The 18,751-nt window shown below is 38.1% G+C and overlaps 1 protein-coding gene across 6 annotated transcripts in view; it reads left to right on the top strand.

Moving 5' to 3' along the window:
* The window catches only part of pcloa (piccolo presynaptic cytomatrix protein a), a 54,563-nt gene extending 36,609 nt beyond the window's left edge, over nt 1-17,954 (top strand). For 2 of the 6 annotated variants that reach the window (XM_028043582.1, XM_028043579.1), the window contains 13 exons: nt 584-768; nt 1,998-2,048; nt 2,193-2,323; nt 4,475-4,501; nt 5,477-5,570; nt 6,028-6,099; nt 6,224-6,470; nt 8,171-8,359; nt 9,943-10,084; nt 11,196-11,257; nt 11,935-12,069; nt 13,116-13,261; nt 13,695-17,954. In XM_028043582.1, coding sequence (XP_027899383.1) covers nt 584-768; nt 1,998-2,048; nt 2,193-2,323; nt 4,475-4,501; nt 5,477-5,570; nt 6,028-6,099; nt 6,224-6,470; nt 8,171-8,359; nt 9,943-10,084; nt 11,196-11,257; nt 11,935-12,069; nt 13,116-13,261; nt 13,695-13,838 — 1,625 coding nt within the window. In that variant the 3' untranslated portion in view covers nt 13,839-17,954. Of the gene's footprint in view, nt 1-583; nt 769-1,997; nt 2,049-2,192; nt 2,324-4,474; nt 4,502-5,476; nt 5,571-6,027; nt 6,100-6,223; nt 6,471-7,012; nt 8,360-9,942; nt 10,085-11,195; nt 11,258-11,934; nt 12,070-13,115; nt 13,262-13,694 lie in introns of those variants that run through there. The other 4 variants (XM_028043585.1, XM_028043584.1, XM_028043581.1 and 1 more) reach the window with 3 other exon arrangements.
* Nucleotides 17,955-18,751: the final 797 nt, after the last annotated feature.

Here is an 18,751-nt window from a genome sequence, read left to right as displayed (position 1 = left end):
GTTCTCTTTCATTGGCAGTCAGTCAGATTTACAGTACATTTTCAGTAACACTTTATTTGACGGGTTGTGAATAAGACTGTCATGACACTGTCATGAACATGATGTAACGCCCGTCATGAACATGAGTAAGTCTTCATGAATATTTATGACTGTTGTCATAAAGTGTCATTCGGTAAATCATGACACTTTTAATACAAAGTTGGCATTATACAAAATGTTTTTGTTATGACATCTTGTCATCATCCAAGAAATCATGATCTGACATAAATTTGTTATAAAAGTATTACTGATTACACTCAAAACATTATGTAGCTTTATGTTATTAAAGCTAAAGTTTAGTCAAATGAAAGTGTTGCTCCATAACGTATATTTAAGAAAACAAAATATAGGGGTCAAACTTTAATACACACTGAAATGGACAATTACACACACATTTTCTATGTTGCGTTCATAGGTTTGAATCACCAAAGAGTTCTTAGAGAGTACATTTATGATCTCATCAATATCGCTCCTACAAATGAGGACACCAAGTTATGTTATGATTGTGTTTGTAAGATGTTCATTTTGTTTTTTTGACTTGTAGGGGAAAAACCTCCCAGATCTCCAGGCGTTGATCCCAAACAGCTAGCTGCTGAGCTGCAGAAAGTGTCACAGCAGCAGGGTCCCATGTCCGCGTCATCTTCGAGCCTGGCTGCTCCAACATCTGCAACGTCCAGTCCTGGTCAGCCTGGATCCCCCTCCGTCAGCAAGAAGCGCCACGCCAGCAAGGCAAGTCAAAGGGAAGGGATTTCAGACATGTTCTGCCTGAAACTGAGGTTTCATACACAAGCCTCGGAAGAAAAGTAGACCAACATAATTGGGCTTTCAAAGTGATTTAACCATTTTTATTTATTTATTTTTTGCACAAAACTACACAAAACTATTTTTTCAGACATTTACATCCAAAGACAGAAATTGCTGCACAATTTTGTCTTGTTCTGTCACAAAATCGTCCGAAAAATTGTACATTTGTGGCTGTAATGTGACAAAATGGGAAAAAGGTTCAAATGGAAGTAATACTCTAGTCCAGTGGTTCTCAAACTTTTTTCAGTGATGTACCCCCTTAAAAATATATTTTTAGTCAAGTACCCCCTGACACGGGCAAAACATTTTTGGAATAAAAAAGAGGTACAGAGATCGTGGACGTAAATCCCATTAAAACATACTTTTCCATGTACATTATGTACTTCGTCGGCTCTGGTTTTGCCTTCTTTTTCACTTTATCTGTACTTTCAGCAGCATTGCTGCTACGCTTTAGCCATGTCTCCATAGTTACAGTGTAATCATGATAACGACAGGTCGTTGACGAGTGCCCTGGGTCCGTGGGTCAAACTAACTTGGTGGGGGGGTCCGTTTTAGGATATTGAAACTAAATACTGAATATAAAATTCAGTGCATGAACACACATTTATATTTTATCAAACTTTTTACAAAATAATTTTTCCCAAGACTTATTATGAGGAGCCTACTGATTTTTTAAAGATATTTTGAAAAGCTTCACGTACCCCCTGCAGTACCTCCACGTACCCCCAGGGGTACGCGTACCCCCATTTGAGAACCACTGCTCTAGTCAACCAAAATTGAAATCTGAAACAAGAAATTTGACTTCGATTTTAAAAATGCTCACGCTGTAAAGACGTAAAGTGTGCATAAATAAACTTTAAAGGAAATAAAATGGATAAAGGAATCATAAATAATTTATTTACTACCCATTTCACACATAAGCTGATAAAACGTATTGTTGTGATGTATGTGCACATTGCCTAAAGGACAGAAAAATGACCAGACATAAACTTAAGGCTCTTTTAGCAAATAATCTCCCAGTTGTGCCTCCAAGCACTGGAACAAATACAGAAGAGTTCTGTACTTTATGTACCTCAGGACCACCCACCAGTAAACTCCCCACCTACACACTTTTATCTATCACAGTCTTAGCATCTTATTCTCTTCCTTTATAGACCACAGAAGGATCCAAGACCCACTCCCACCCCATCTCTGGAGAGATACAGGTCTGTAAAACAAATCGCTGCTATTTACAAAATGTGTTTCTGACGTTTAGTGTCTCTGAAGTATTCTAAATCCCAGACGACATGAAGATTCATGCCATTCATGGGATATTGCCTTTTCTTTTCAACTGCCTTTTCCTTTTACAGCTTCAAATCCACTACGACAAGCAGCTGGGCAACTTGATAGTTCATGTCCTGCAGGCCAGAAACCTCGCACCCCGTGACAACAACGGCTACTCGGATCCATTTGTAAAAGTGTATCTCCTACCAGGGAGAGGGTGAGTCAGGGGAGTGCAAATTTTGAGGCACACCGTAACTGGTTCTGAAATGGAGCAAAGTTGGTTATGATTGCAAGTTATCATCTAAGAACATTGCTGGTGTAAAAATGTTAGGAAAAAAAAAACAGCAGGTGTTTTATTCAGAATTAGAGCCAGACTGAAATGATGTTTTGTTCCATCTGATATTTTCCCATCGGTGCTGCACACACAGCCACTCTGTTGAAAACAAAACTGAATTTTCATTCATTTAAAATCGATTTAAGATTGATTTTTTTTGTTTTTTTGTCTTACCATTGCATCTTTCGATGTGCAGCACATGGTCTTTATTTGATATCAACTCCACATCACTGACACTTTGAGCCAACCAGCTTTTAGGTAAACTAGGCTTCACGTCATCTCCTCTTTTTTTTTTTTTTACGGAGATTATTAGCTTCTAATCACTGCTAAACAAGCATTACGTGAATAATGTGAGGCTTAACGCTGACATGTGTTCAAGCTGTTGATAGATGTGATACTGCAGGTATAAATGCAGACAAAATCAATAGCGCTCATATTTGCCTGCAATCTGATCCACACTCCCTCATTAAGTCCAGGGCTCCCCTCTCACTGTGATAGCATTATAATGCAATTTACTCTTTCACCTTCTCTTCTGCCTGAGATGAGACCTTCTGTCGAATTCTGTGGGTTGTTTTTTTTTTTTTCACTGATCATTTATGATAAATATAATAATGTGCGGCTCCATGCATTCGGCCAACACTCTCTAAGATCTTCAGCTTCATATATGTCCAGATGCAGGTAAGGATGTTGAAGTTGGTAGTACTGAGGCAAACTGTTAGACTGAGACAAAAACCCTTGTGCACACTCTCATGTATATGCTTTTGAGCTATACATGACTTTCCACAGCTATTGGCACAAACTGTAATCCCCACACAGACTCTCTAGTTCCATCACAGATCTCCTGACAACCAAATTAAGGTTGTTGAGAACAATCGCTTAAGGCACAGCAACCAGAAAAAAAGGAAAAACATGTTGTTTGATTTGGTGAAAGTTGGTACTAAATTTCTTTCATTTAGTTTGCCGACCTACAGCTTTTTGAGGGGGTTCAAAATATGTGGCCGCTTGGAAAAAAGTATTTTATGTGAAAACCAATCTGCCATCAGGTCATGTCCATTGAGTTGTTATAAAGTAAAACTATGCCCCTCCCAAAATAGCTAATACTACCAGATGTCCTTTACACTCTGAGCACTAAATGGCTGCAGAGTATCAATAGAGTCCTAGGTATGTGTAAAATATGCATCAACAAGCATCTTGGCTGCATAAAGACCAAAAGCAGTTTTAAACGATTTCGCAACATAAGTTAAAAGGTGTAAAATTAACAGTTTTGATTTTTTTTAATATATATATAAAGTTCTATGATGTTATTATCTGCAATAAACCTCTTAGCTGTGCTGCAGGGATATCATGGTGCAGTGAGTTTCTACACTAGCGATGAAATCATTAAAATGACAGAAAACTAATGGCTAGTCCACACGGTAGACTCGGTTTTAGCCAATTTTAGTAATTTAAACAACTGAAGAGAAGATTTTGATTTCTGTGAAGTGGCTGGCCGTATCAATTCACCTGTCCAGCTGTAATGCATCAGTCTGCTAAATGTTTAGTAAATCATTAGTTTTTGTGGCAGTAGTTTTTTTCAGCAACATTTAAAGATGATACAATCTGGTGGTTTTTGAGGTTTGATAGTTGTTTGGAAATTATCACCTGGACAAGGTGGAGTGATACAGCAGGTAGCCTCATCAACCATAGCATTGTGTAGTAACAAAGATGAAGAAATACTTCTAAACGTAACAAAATCAGTTTGATTAGTCACTACACAGTTTTCAAATTAGAAAATTGAATCTGCTGCTCAATACTGGTGCACTAAACATACTATCAGTGAAACATTATAACAACAAATTAAAAATCTTTTTGCACATTTTCTGTCTTTTTTTGCTTTTAAAACACAAATAAACCACAAAGTAAGCCCAAATCTATTCCAAGCTTCTCTTCCCTGAAGCCCTTATAGTCCACTGAGACGATCTGAACCCCCACCCTCCCTCTGACTATTGTTTCTGTATGTTGTTTTCTACATTTAATGCATGCTGGACCCCTCAGTCAGGTCATGGTTGTCCAGAATGCCAGGTATGTGACTTGCCCACTCTAGTTGTGTTTCAGTAAAGAAAAAATAAAACAAAACTGGCTGTCAGTTTGGCAGCTAACTTAGTAGGATCATGGTTGATCAGTTCAGTGTCTAGTAACTCCTTTCATTCTTTCCTTCATTTTATGTTTTGGTATTGTTAACTTTACTAATATCTTGACATCTTGGCAATAAAATGACCATCCGTAACCTAGCCCAATTTACCAAATAGTTCCCAGTGCCTATGTCTTCTCCTGATAGATTGCTTGTTGTATTTGACCATTTACATTTGTAACTCAAGGTTTTAGCTCTAACCATTTTAGTTTATCCATGTAGGGCTTTAAAAATCTGCTTATAACTCCCCGCATTAATCTTTAGTCCCATACTGCACCCTTAACACCCTGTCACATTAGCTACACACCTGTGACTTTCCATAGAGTGAATTGTTCTTGTCTTTTCCAAACCTGCTAAAATCTCATACCTGACAATCCTAAATCAAACCCTGTTCTCTGCAAAAAACATCCATGTGAAAAAGTAATTTATTCAGTTTGTGTTCTCTTCCATAAGAGGTTAAATATTTAATCCCTCTTAGAGTCATGAAGTAGTGTTTTTGACCTACTTCATGACTTTCGGGTTTTCTACAAGTACTAAATCGATGTCTTTGAAGATATTTCTCAAATGACCCACCTAAGCGTATGGTAGGATGTCAAAATTCTGTGAGACTAAATGACTTAATACACCACAAAATGGACTTTTTTGCAGCACACCCTGACATCAGTCTTTTCTTTCCATGCACGTAGGTCTTTGCATTATTAACCATCCAAAACAGTGTTCATCACTTTCATTGCCTTCCTTCTATAGTTTCACATTGTGCCCTCTTTTGACCCAACTACTTGCCCTTGTCACAGTGTGGTGGTTCATGTACTTGTATGCTAGCCTAAGTGATAACAAAGTGCACATTTTGTGATGTTTTCCCACAGTGCTGAAAACAAGAGAAAATCCAAACATGCAGGCAAAAGCCTCAATCCTGAGTGGAACCAGACCGTCATCTATAAAAACATCCACCTGGAGCAGGTACTGAAGTATTTTTGGAATGCATGAAATCCTTCCTGCATTTTATTGTGGACTTGGGTCAGAACACAGCAATGTGTTCACCACTGGTAGCTCTTACTTTGACCCACATACTAATTTTATACTACATTATTAATGGTAAGTTTTGTACATCTTTTGATTATTTCAGATTTAACCTCACATGCCCTACACCAGTGCTATCACAAGCTTCTGGGTCAAATTACACCTGCAAAGTATTAGCTCTATGCATCTTTCTGTCAACTCAAATAGAACTCTTTAACACCAAGCTGAAAGTAAAAGTTTAAACAGTTCGTATCAGGGTGTGTGGGGTCTGCAGAGGTGTTAATTGCTTTTCTCCTGACCCTAGATCTGCATCAGTTTTCAATTCTGATTTCCTCTGCCAGGATCACTGACTGTAGAACAACAGTGCTTGTCATAATTTGAATTGTATGTGTTTCAGCTGAGGAAGAAGACTCTGGAAGTGAGTGTTTGGGACTATGACAAAGGTTCCTCTAATGATTTCTTAGGAGAGGTAAATGTTGCCTTCAATACATATATATATATATATATATATATATGTATTTAATGAAAATACAAAAATACAAATAACTTACCCAATCTGTGAGCACTTGCTAACATGGTTTGGTTGTCCCCAGGTTCTTATTGACCTGTCCAACACAGCCCAGCTGGACAACATTCCTCGATGGCTCCCCCTTAAGGAGCAAAGCGAAGGCGACCCCCATAGACGTTCCCACTCAGGCCAGGGTCGCCATGGTTCCTCCAAACCCTCCTCACAGCACTCGTCCCCTAAAGTCTCCGGCCCCACTCATGATAGTCAGGATTCCCCCAAATCATCTGTCACCAAGAGTCGAAGCCATGGGATCTTTCCAGATCCAGCCAAGGGTAGGACACGATGAATTTCCTCACCTGCCTAACCTGTCAGTCCCAAACAACTGTCCGTACCCTGCTGGTCCCCTGCTATTCCTGCTCCCCTCCTCTCTGTACTGGGTATTCCTTTTTCCTGTGATTCCTTTTCCTGTCTCCTCTCTCTTTTTGCCATGTTTCTCTCCTACGGTATCAACCTTTGTCCTTGTTTATCTGTGTTCACTACTTGTATTGTTTGCTGCTCATTATGCACTCACTTGTAGCTTCAGCTTCATGCTTTTTTACTTTGCCATGGTCTGTTTTCTTGGTTGCCATAATGTCACCCAGCTCAGAGGCCTAGCCTTAGCTTCCCGCTATCTTTCCTCTGCCACATGGCTGTGGAAGGCTTTGAATGCCTCCCTACTTTTGCAAAAAATAACAACAAATTAGCATTAAATTTACTAAGAATGCTCCAGAGGGTCCTAGGCTCAGCGCAAGTGCTGTTGAGCAGGCCACAGCCTCTTCAGTTCTGTCAAGCAAAGAGTAGCTTTTCAGTAATTTGGTGAATCTGGTTGTTTTAGACACACAGGTGACCACTATCGAGAAATCCAACAATAATCCTGGCACATCGAAGCCTTCCTCGTCCGAGGGCCAGAGCCAAAGCCCCAGCCACGGACACAGCCAGCACACTCGCTCACATGGCGCTTCACGCTCCAGCAAAAGCGCTGCGAGGCAGCACCATCAGGACAGCAGCACTGGAGGCAGCGGATCTGCTGTGATAGCACGGGGCGAAGCCCAACAGCAGTTACAGCAGCAGCCGCCGCCACAACGCCTTCCACCAAGTAAACCAAGACGCAAATAGAGCCCATGCAGCATGGCCTAATCACACTCATCTCTTCCTCCTTTTTACTTGGCCTTTCTTTTCCGTTCCTTTACTTTCCCCTTTTTATCTTACTCTTAGTCCTCCTGATATTTGAGACATTCTGGTCCTCTTCTGTTGTTTCCAGTGCGCCATCCTATCTCCTGTAGGTATTTACATATGTTTAGAATGAGCCCCCCACCTTTACACTGAAACATTTTCTCTAACAGGTCTAACCACCTTTCAGTAAACCCAAAAAGAAAGACACAAGATTAGGCCATGAATATAAAAACGAAAATAACTTTTTCTTCATTCAAAAAAAATTGATGTGGAATTAATAAAAGTTCAACTGTGATAAAGGTGCATAACCCTTATTGAATTCCACTCTCAAATTTCTCAAAACCAATAAATTCTCCAGCATTTTCCCTGTAAGGGATCAAATTTATCATTGATCATGACTATTTAATATTTATCCAACTTTTATTACTAAAAATCCCAGATAATATATTTTGGAATTTAGATTTTTTTTTTCTCTCTTTTTTTGTACTTTTTAATTACTTTCTTTAAAATCTAACAACAACCAGCTTTGTTAAAGTTCCTCCACCGAGTTGGTTGTGCATGCTTGTATGCCACCCCCTTTCTGGACCCACAATGCACTCCGGGCTGACGCTGCGCACCCCTCTCGTTCGAGACACGCGGGGAAGGGTGAATGTGCACTGCACACTGTGGCTGCATGTGATTCTCAGTCAAGCTGATTACCATGGTGAAGATGAACTGCGCTCTGAATCTCCATCTTGCTCCTCCCTTCTCACACCTTGAACTGCGATGCCGTGACCTTTTGTTTCCTGCTGTTGACCCTGCAAAACGCAAACACATCCAGGCCAAAGGAGCCAGCTCTCGCTAAGGCACCAGAGGCACAGCGTAGTTGGTGTGCTCACCATTCAGAGACCCCAGTCTGACTGGCTGCCTGCCCTGCCATCGACCCTGTCGGCCAAAGGGAGCAGAGCAGACGGCAGACTCCTGAGCCTCAGGAAAGCCATGTCAGAGGAGAGGCCGCAGAGCATCGGAGGTGAGAGTTTGCCCCAAGAGTCTCCCCTCCTCTGTCGTGTGACTGAAGCAATGAGGGAGCAAGGAGAGAAAGAGAGAGTGAAAGAACGAGAGGATGCAGTACTACTAACGCACACCTGCAGAAAGAAAGAGGGGGAGTCCTACAAGGTAGAGTGAGACAGGAAGGCAGAAAGACAGTTGCACTCAGCCACATCATCAGATTCATGCAGCAAGACATGCTTCCATCTTGGTCACCCACAATTTTCACTCACTTAAGAAAAAAAATAAAAGGTCTCAAATTTTGATATCCTTAAATGAAACAACGTGGTGTTATTGAAGTCTGCAATCAGTCAGTGATAATGCATCAAGTGGCCTGAAATAAAGCAGTGCTGACAGGGATCCTTTTCTGCACCACTTCCACATCATTATTGATACCGCCTGTTTGAGAACAAAGGTCTAAGACATAAAACAATAAAATACTAAGCATGTAAAAGGGTACAAAAGGGTACATTTAAAAGTACTGTAAACCATACCACGTCCAACAGTAAAATTTGCATTGCCGAATAAAAGTATTTTTCCCCCTCAGATTTGTTTCAGTTTTGGTTTTTCACACAAAGATATTTTGAGTAAACTCAAATAAAACTGTTTTCGAATGATAATGTCACTTCTTAAGAAGGGGGAAAAAAACATCTGATGTAAGCTGACCGTATGTGAAAATTATTTGTACCTTAATCTAATAACTGGTTGTGCTAAGTACAAACTGATGCCTGGATATTCTCCATCAGGATTTTTTTTTTTTTTTTACAGAGTATAGTATTCATAGTTCTGTCATTTACAGCAAGCTGTACATTTCCTAAAACAGCAAAGCAGGCCCAGGCCACAAAACTACCACCACCTCTGGGTCTAGTAGTAGTCAGATCTGGATGTGTCTAATTAAATCAAACCAAAAAACAGTAAACTTATGCCTTAACAAGCATGGTGTTACTTTTATACATGCAGCTAGATTGGATTGGATAGCTTTTTAACTCTTAATAAATTAAATCATAATTGCTTCTTGTATTTACTCTGGATATCTTTGTTTGATATTAGAGTTTTTATTATAATCTGGATTAATTTTGTGACAGAAAAGCCAGAACAGAAAAATCTGTAAGGGGGCAAATTGTTTTCTACTGCGCTGTACGGCAGTAATATCTCCCACGGTTAGGTTGTGCACACATTCAGTATTTCATATAGACGATTAACAATGAAAGTAGTACCTTTGTGCCTCTTGTGTGATCTGCATCATCCTATACGTGGTATTTTTTCTGTTTAAGGTATCACTGTTTTGTCTTTTTGCTGAGAAAGACTTTAAATAAATGTGTGTCCACATGCTTCTTGCTTCTCCTTAATGTTTGCATACAGTTCACTACTGTCTGATCTTGTATTCCTTAAATACACTTCCTTTTTGTCCACAGCGTAACAGATTGTAATTCATTTTTGACAGATTTGCAGTGCTGCGGATGTCAATCAATGCTTCTTAGTTTTAACATTTATTTTGGACAGCGCTAAGATGCTGTTTTTGCCTTTTTTTTCTGTGGTGATGGGTGTGCTTGTGTCTATGCACAGCTCGGTCGAGCTACAGAGCAAGTGATGCTCCAGTTACTGCGGCCTCTTTGGACAGTGGCCTGAGCGGTAGTGCTTACAGCCTTTTGGATGAAGAAGGAGAGACAAATGAAGTGGACAGTGCAATCTTCCAGGTCCCTCGATTGTAAGTAGGCTCAGTCTCTTTATACATGTCAGAAAAGACTTCAACTAAAACAGGGGTGGGCAATCCTGGTCCTCGAGGGCCGGTGTCCTGCAACTCTTAGATGTCTCCCTGGTCCAACACACTTGAATCCAATAGCTGAATCACCTCCTAAGTGCAGTCAAGTTCTCCAGAGTCCTGCTAATGACCTCATTATTTGACTCAGGTGTGTTGAAGTAGAGATGCATCTAAAAGTTGCAGGAGACCGGCCCTCGAGGCCTGGAGTTGCCCACCCCTGAACTAAAATGTGCTCCTACTGGGCGTCAAACGATTAGTGGTATCAAAGTACACCAAGATGTTACCTAACTTAAGATGACATCTTTGCTATTGAACCAACTAATTTTATTTCTTAGACTCAGAATAGTAAGAAGCAACAATATTCTGCTGGGCTTCTAAATACATTGCGTGCTTATTGTTTGAGCATCAAAATAAAAATAAGTAAGTAATGGTAGAGATTTATGATTAGAAACATGCATATATTCAATTCTTTGAGCTTGACTTTTAGTAACTCTTCATTGTTTTAAATTTAATTACAAGTCACAGATTTTTGTATTAATATCAATATAACAATATTGACACAAAAATGTCAATATCAACAAACTAAAACACTACTAGACAAACTAATGCCAACATCTGGAGTTTTAAAAAGTAACAAGAATAATTTTAAATCCAGTTCATTCTGAAGGTGAAAGTTCTGTCACCACGGTCTTGGCCTTGTTTAAATTTGCCTGGGAAATGAGGGCTTTGCAAAATGTAGTCAATGAATTCAGAAAGGCACATGTCATGTTTAAAGGAAAATGTCAGGACCTTTGTCATTAAGCTTGATCTCTACTAAAAGTAGGTCACAAATCAAGAGGCAACAATAAACACACATTCATTTCTACAAAAGAATGCCTGGGGGGAAAGAAGTCAGCTCTTGAGAAAAAGCCAAGTCAAAACATTGACCTTTGTTTGATTGAAATGTGTATGTAACCGTCTTTTTTATGGTTTTGATTTAATAGACTGGTTTTCAAACCATTAAACATAAATGCAGAAATAAGTCATTTGTTTTCCTTTTCTTCTTTTCTTGTTTAAGTGGGAAGATCCCAAATGGCACAGATGTGACGAAATCTTCAACGGGACACAGTGATGGGGAAGGTCGTATAAGGCTATGTGTTGCTTTGTTAGCAATAAATGTACTAAATACATTGTACTGTACCGCATCTCACAGTTTCTACAATATCAGTTAATTAAAATTTTCTTTTCGTCAACCTTTTTAAAGAAAGTGATCGCACATTTTGTTTTTCACAGAGAGCACGCACTCATTACCATAACAGCTCATTGACAAATATGGGCTCTTGTCACACTTACTTGTTGCTTAGAGGCTAATCTAGTTTATTACACTAAAACCTACATTGCTGTTAAAAAATGTTTGCCCCCTTATATATTTATTTTTATTTTTGCTTTTAGGCGCACATAAATGTTTCAGATAAAAAATGTTTGCACTGAATAAAGATAACCTGAGTAAATACAAAAGGCAGTTTTCAAATGATGATTTCATTTATTAAAGTAACCCCCCCCCCTCATTTTTAATCATATTCAATGTAAATTAGTTCAGTAATTAAGGAGACAAAGTGGGCAGACAACATTTGTTATTTGCCGGTGTGACATCAACTTTTATGTCACTTTAAATGTATAAACAAAGATGTAATTTTTTTGTACACGCTTCCCGCTATTAATATTTCATTCCACAAGAGGGCGGCAGAGGAATGCAGAGAAAAGATCAGACTGCGTAGTGTATCAGCCAAGAACCCCCTTTATTTGTTTGTTTTTAGGAAAGACTCAGGTGATGGGGGAGATCAAGATTGCTCTGAAGAGAGAGATGAGAACAGAGGGGGAGCATCTGGTCCTGGAGATTCTTCAGTGTCGCAACATCACCTACAAGTTTAAGACTCCAGACCACTTGCCTGGTAATCAAAACAGCCTGAGCAGCATCACGTGGTCATGTAGGTCTTCAAACATACCTGAAAGTCAAGAAACCCACGCAAACATCTGCTTGGCCTCTTAAATCCTTTCCTATTTTACTGAGGCACAGCAGCTGCTGTTGCAGTATTCTTATCAGCCTACCCTCATGTTTAGTGTACCTTTACTTTAGATAATTGCTTACATAAAACCAACCACAAAACAAATTAGCTCCCCTATAGGGTTATATATCATCCTCTTATAAGAACAGCACATATTAGATATGGAATGTGTATTTCTGCCTCATTATCAGCTCTTACATTACACAAAATTGGTCTAAATACGTTTAAAAAAATATTAAAGAGACTTAGAACACACAAAAAGCAATACAGCAAACATTTTTTAAAAGATGTTTCATATGTTTAAAATGCAATATAGTTTATTTTTAATATTGCGCATAGAAAATGTTACATGCAATGTTATAATGACAGTCTGACATCTATAAACGGAGGACAAAATGGTTCTATTTTGCACATTTTATTTATTCTTTTTGTTTCTTTGCACAGATTGTAACTCACACAGTGGCTTATTTTGCCATATTGACTGTGGGTTCTGATGCTCAAGCTGGTTGTCGTTTCTTCAATTTGCATTTGCTTCCAGATGGGAAATGCAGATTGGCAGCCCTCTGTTCTTTGAGAGTATAGCAGAACTGGTGCAAGCAGTTGCTCAGTGACTCATACCACTACTCCTTATTGTGGCGACAGCTAAGTGTAGAGATATCTGTTGCCAATTAAGTTAGTCCTTTGATTCTTTGCAGCAAATTTGCTTCAGGTTATTTTACAAGTTTCTGTAAAGGACTTCGTCCTGACTTGCAACTTCTTTGAAGTAATTAAAACCTTTGCTTAATTAGAAGTTGTACATACTGAGACCTTTATGTCTTCTGTGTCTGACAGTCTCTGAATCTTGTGCACTGGACTTGTTTATGTTCAGTTCTGTTCTGTCAGCGAGACCATTGAATTGTGGTTTTTACGACAATGTCTGTCGGTCTCTACAGACCTTTATGTGAAGCTCTATGTGGTGAACATTGCCACCCAGAAAAGGATCATCAAGAAGAAGACCAGAGTGTGTCGTCATGACCGCGAGCCGTCCTTCAATGAAACTTTCCGCTTCTGCATGAACCCAACAGGACACTCACTACAGGTAACTCAATTGGATGCTTATGTAACCAAAACCTGAGTACTTGATTTAAGAATATTGACAATCTGTTAATAAATGTTCAGATGTTTGATAGCAATATGCCTTGCAAGATTATTCAGGACATTGTTTGTTCTGAATGCTGAATAGTTAATAAATATGAAAGCAAACTGCATGTTAGTTGTGTCTGTTTTGCAGCTTTTTACAAGCGCAAACTGGACTTCTTGTCCTTTCTCCTCCAATTCACAGAAATTTGCTACTTCTTTGCTGGTATGTCACAAAAAAAAAAAGAATCAAATACACTGAAGTTCCAAGTTTTTATGTGGAAAAATGGGGAAAGGACATCGCAAGAGTCTAAAAATATACTCTTGCAGAGCTACTGAAGTACATGTTTTTCTTCAGAAAGTGAGACGTATTAATTTCCTTCTTCTTTTACAAGCTCTTTCTTGTGTCAAATGGAGGCAAGTTCATAAAGAAGACGCTCATTGGAGAGGCTTACGTGTGGCTGGACAAAATGGACTTACGCAAACGAGTTGTGGGCTGGCACAAGCTTCTCGCTAGCATGGCCCAGATCCACTCGTAGGGAGACACTGAGGACTTTAAAGCAAAAAACTGAAAAGATGATGGGTTTGTGAAATCAGAGGGAACTTAGCTGAGCATCTACAAGACCGGTCCCGTTTGGCTCTTTGTGCTCTGGGGGCTACGGGCTATGGTGGCTCTGGAACAAAAGGAGACCAAATCACTCCCATCTCCAGCCTTTGTTTGGGACTTGTTTCGGATGACGCTCTCAGCATAGGGAACTTGGCTTCACGTTTACATGAAAATGAACACATTTACAGGGTGCAGGATACACCGTAGTTTTTCCAAGGGAAGAGACAACAAACAGCAGGTGATGTGGCTCAGCAGAGGTCAAGATCAACCAGGTATTACACATACTAATCCACCAACACACACATGCACACAATTACTTTGCACAAAATCATTTCCACCCATGAGGACCCTTAGCTCTAAAGATACAGGGGAAAACAGGGAATTGACACACTTGTAGATTTTAATTTATTCAGGCGCTTTATCCAGGGACGAGTCTTTTCATCTGCATTTATTTTTTTTTTTCAGAATTGTATTGAATTTCAAAGCCTTTTAGAAATGAGACAAAGAAGGTTCTGCCACAGAAAAGTACTATTTATTTTTTTATTATATTAGTGTAAAATTCTATTGTTTGTCTCAGTTATTTATCAGATGTTTTAAAAATTCATGTTTGGATGGAAGTATATTTTCCAAAACACTCTACCTACTTAGCATTCCAGATCAAGGAAGAAGAAAACCAAGCATGTTTTAGATTTTAGAGTGTGCTTTTCCTCCTCTGTTTTATCATATACCTGAATTTGTTTGATAAAGAATTATTATAAATATATACCAGATTGGATACTATACAGTATATTGTGCGCATGAGTCTATTTGGCATGCAGTACCACATGTTTTGCCACTAAAAAAACACCTTTAAGGCTCACTCTGTAAATAGTGAAGTGTCATAGATGGAGATGAAAATATTTCAATAAATAGATATCTTTATCACAGACAATCACGTCTTGACGATTGTGACATAGAGGTTTTATTTATCCACGACGAATGTGAGACGTCGACCAGAGATTTTCTGTTTTGCTTTGTGAGATCCAAGTGCTGTGAAAAAGGATTTGTTGTTTACATAGTTCTTCTGTTTTTGTCAGACTTAAATGTTTCAAGACTTCAAGCTATTTTGAAATCAGACATATATAATGTCATGAAATAAAAAAAGAGCTAATCTTAAAGGATGATTTAATTTTTTCAAGGGAAAAATGGTTAGCCCAACCAACCTGGCGCTGCATGAAAATGTAAACCTATTGCAAGTCACAACATTGTTGACAAATGTTGAGCCACTCATATTTGCAGAATTATTGAAGTTAATCCACAATGAAGAGTTTGCAAACATAAGCTACATTTAAGGTTATGTCACATCAAGGCCACCCAAAATTTCTTTTTTTTAAAATTCCATTTAGAAGTGGACTTGCTTGTATACTTTGGACTATTGTTTTGCACTTTGTGCTCTGGGGGCTACGGTAACAAACTGTTGGTCAGATAAGTTCTATCAAGGTTTTTTGGTACAGAGCAAAATTTTAGGTTAAACCAAAAACAAGTCATCAAAGTACTACACAAACAAAGTAGCCACAAACTTTGAGTCTACCATTATTATATATGAAAATCAGTATTACGTTCTCTTTCTTAAATGCTGTCATTATACACTGAACTGCAGGGATCTAGTCATCCAGTTTCAGTTTAGTCTTGTCACTTTACAGAATGTTTTTCTACTAGTCCTGGAGACCATTAAGATGTTTTTCTGGAAAATGTTAGCAGGGCCTCCATGCTATTTTTGGTTTTGGCCTCTGAATTCTTCCATGAATACCATTTTTGCCATTTTATTATTGTTGGATCATGAACACATGAGACCTGTAGTGCTGTAAGATGCTATTCTGGGTTCTGTCTTGGATAAGTCATTGGAATAAATTTAGAAAGGCCATTAGAAAAGTTCATCCCGGTTTCCTCCAGTTGTGGATAATGGCTCTCACTGTGGTTCACTGGGGTCCCAAGGGATTAGAAATGGCTTTGTAACCCTTTCCAAATAAATAAACGTAAGTGACTTTTTAAAATCCTTTATTGAATTTCATTACATTGGGACTTAAGTTTGTGTCCCCCTCAATTATAATCTTTTGGCCTATTTCATGCTGTTGGACCGGTTCTGTTTAAGGCACTTTTTAAATCTACAAGTATGATAGCAATCAGTAAATGAAATCAACATTTGAAAATTGCAATTTGTATTTAACCATGTTACCTTTATGCAATATTTAAATATGTTTCATTATCCGAAACATCCAACAGTAACAAAGAAACAAAAACAGGAGAATTCTGTAGAGCAGCAAATGCTGTTTTTGCATCACTGTCATCAGTCTTGCTTCAGTTTGTATGGGTGGCACTCTTAACAACACATGCTTATTGTGGTATTTTGCACTTTTTTTCCTGCTTAGAATGTAAAAAGTTGGCATCCTGCTAAATTTTCTTTACTGTGACAAAATAAAAGAAGCGGTAAAATGAGATAACAGCAGATGTGGGGTACAATAATACATGTAAATGCACTACTGCCATCTTCACTGCTATAATGCTATGCTGTTTGTCATTTTTTAAAGTTAAAATCAAAAATATCATCTACAATGTTCTCTATGTCCATTATATTTGAGAAAGGTATGCTTTGTGGAGGTTAAGAGGTAGTGCTACTGGTTCATCTAATATCATAAGCTAAAAAAAAAGTAAAACTAACACCTGAGTGATTTCTATGCAACATCGACTGTAAAAAGAGGGAAGAATCTGCATCTTAACTTACCAGAAGTAAGTCACCGATTCCTAATTTGCACTGCTGCATCCTCCACAACTGGTTACTTGCTTAAATTTGGTTTCATTTTCTTTTGAACTTGTGATTTTTGTAATGCTGTACAGATGTTTACTTATTTATTTGCTGTGAGACGGTGTCATGTTAAGTTGAATTGCATTTGCTCACAGTACATATCAAGTGTACAGAAAACAATTTTTTTTACACAATGTAGAGCTTGTTTACAACGTCAGGAGGACTTGAAACTCAGAGATATTATGTTACGTCAAGAAATTCCTCGAAGCTAAAGAAAAAAAAATTGACGTAAAAAAAAAAGAACTTGCCTCTTGTCTGCACCTAGTTAGTTAGTTTAATTTGCATTCAGCATATCAAAAATTATCAAACGAAAAGACTGTAAAAGATTGTAATTAATGGACATTATACATGAAATGGTAGTTGTTTTAAGGTCTCTCTGTAAGTTTCTGTTTGTGTTCTGTATTTTTTTTTAGGTTGATATTTATGTGCCTGTGTGCAGCGAGCCATGTGGTCTCATCCTCATCCATGTCTCTTCTTTTATGTGTTTCCACTCAAACACCTGCTGTAACTCATAACTGATTCCACATGTCCACACACAGAGTTAAACAAAGATGCCATCTCCCTGTTTTTAGCATTGTAAATATATAGTTTAGTTTTTTTATACATACATATAAATATATCTATGACGGGGAAAGGGGAGTAAAAGATGTTTTAGTGGACATAATAAAAGGAAATGTATTTTCTGTTAAACGGTGTGCAGTGGATAGGCTGTAAAACAAAAGATGTTTTGTCTGCCTATAGGGACCCAGATTAACCAAACCCTTTACACAGAACACTACAAGGTTAACACAGTCGTAACACAGAAGTCTTATTGTGACAACTCGAGTTAGCCGCAGGAGAATTTAAATGTGCTCACTGGATGTTGCATGTTCTGTTGGTGGTTCATACTATTTTTGTGTCCAGATATTATTACAGAAAAACTGAAAAGAGAAAGAAGGTATAGAAAGATATTAAGCAAAAATGTCATAGAGAGGGGGTAGAATAATGAAGAAAAGCTTAAATTAATGACGATGTATGCTGACTGTACAAAGATTTTGCTTGTAAAACCTGTCTGGTTTTTCACTTGTAAGTAAGCAGAAAAAAAGAAATAAATCTACTGTGATGGTTTTGTGATTGTATACAGAAGGTATTGATAAATTATGCAAAATGTGCTGTAAAAATGGCTATTGCCCCATGTCTAAATATTAAATATCAGTACAAAACTTATTATTTTCTATTGTGTATTCACTTATGACCCGATTTATTTTGTTTGTGTCTGTTTTTTTCCTCATAGTTGTCATCAGTGCACTTATGCTATTTGTTGGAATAACATCAGTGAGATGCGTCTTCTTGCCATTTCTTGACCTGTTTGAGATGAGTTTGTTCAGCTCCTCACCTAAGATATTTTCATCTACTTTCAGTGTGAATTTGCTTGGACTCCTTCTCCTTGTTGTGTATTTTTCATAGCTGAACTTAAGTTCTGTTTGGACTTCTTTGAATCACTTACAAGACTCGTAACTTGCAGCAATAATTTTTCTGAATACAGATTCAGATGTTGTTCACTCTCACTTGTCAAAACCAAACTTAATATCTGAGGTTTGAAAAAGGCAGATTTTCAAATGCAATGTTCTAATCATGTACACCTCAGAATATATGTGTAATTTTAGCCATTCTTAGAGGAATTAAGTGTAGAGTGTCCTCATTTATTCCTCAGTAGAATTTGCACTCTTCATAACATAACGGAGATTTTTAAAAGACTGTTTTGATTTTGAATTTCTCTGTACTTTTAAAAAATATACAAGGACTCAGTGTGTTACAAGTGTGTTACAAAAACACATAGGGTGTCCTAATTCTTCTCACTTCTATGTGCACTGTGTAGCAAGTATATTTAAAATATCATCACATTACGTTACAGTTTTAATGCAGTAACAACATGTGTCCAGAAGGTGGCATCGTGCTGCTTTTTATTGTTGAGAAGCTCCTCCCAGGCACCCTGAAGCACAGGTGTTTCGCTGATTGTGGCT

The sequence above is a fragment of the Xiphophorus couchianus genome, chromosome 17 (assembly GCF_001444195.1).
Source record: "Xiphophorus couchianus chromosome 17, X_couchianus-1.0, whole genome shotgun sequence".
Classification (NCBI taxonomy): domain Eukaryota; kingdom Metazoa; phylum Chordata; class Actinopteri; order Cyprinodontiformes; family Poeciliidae; genus Xiphophorus; species Xiphophorus couchianus.
Note: the sequence above shows the minus strand (reverse complement) of the source record. Positions and strands in the feature narration are given on the sequence as shown.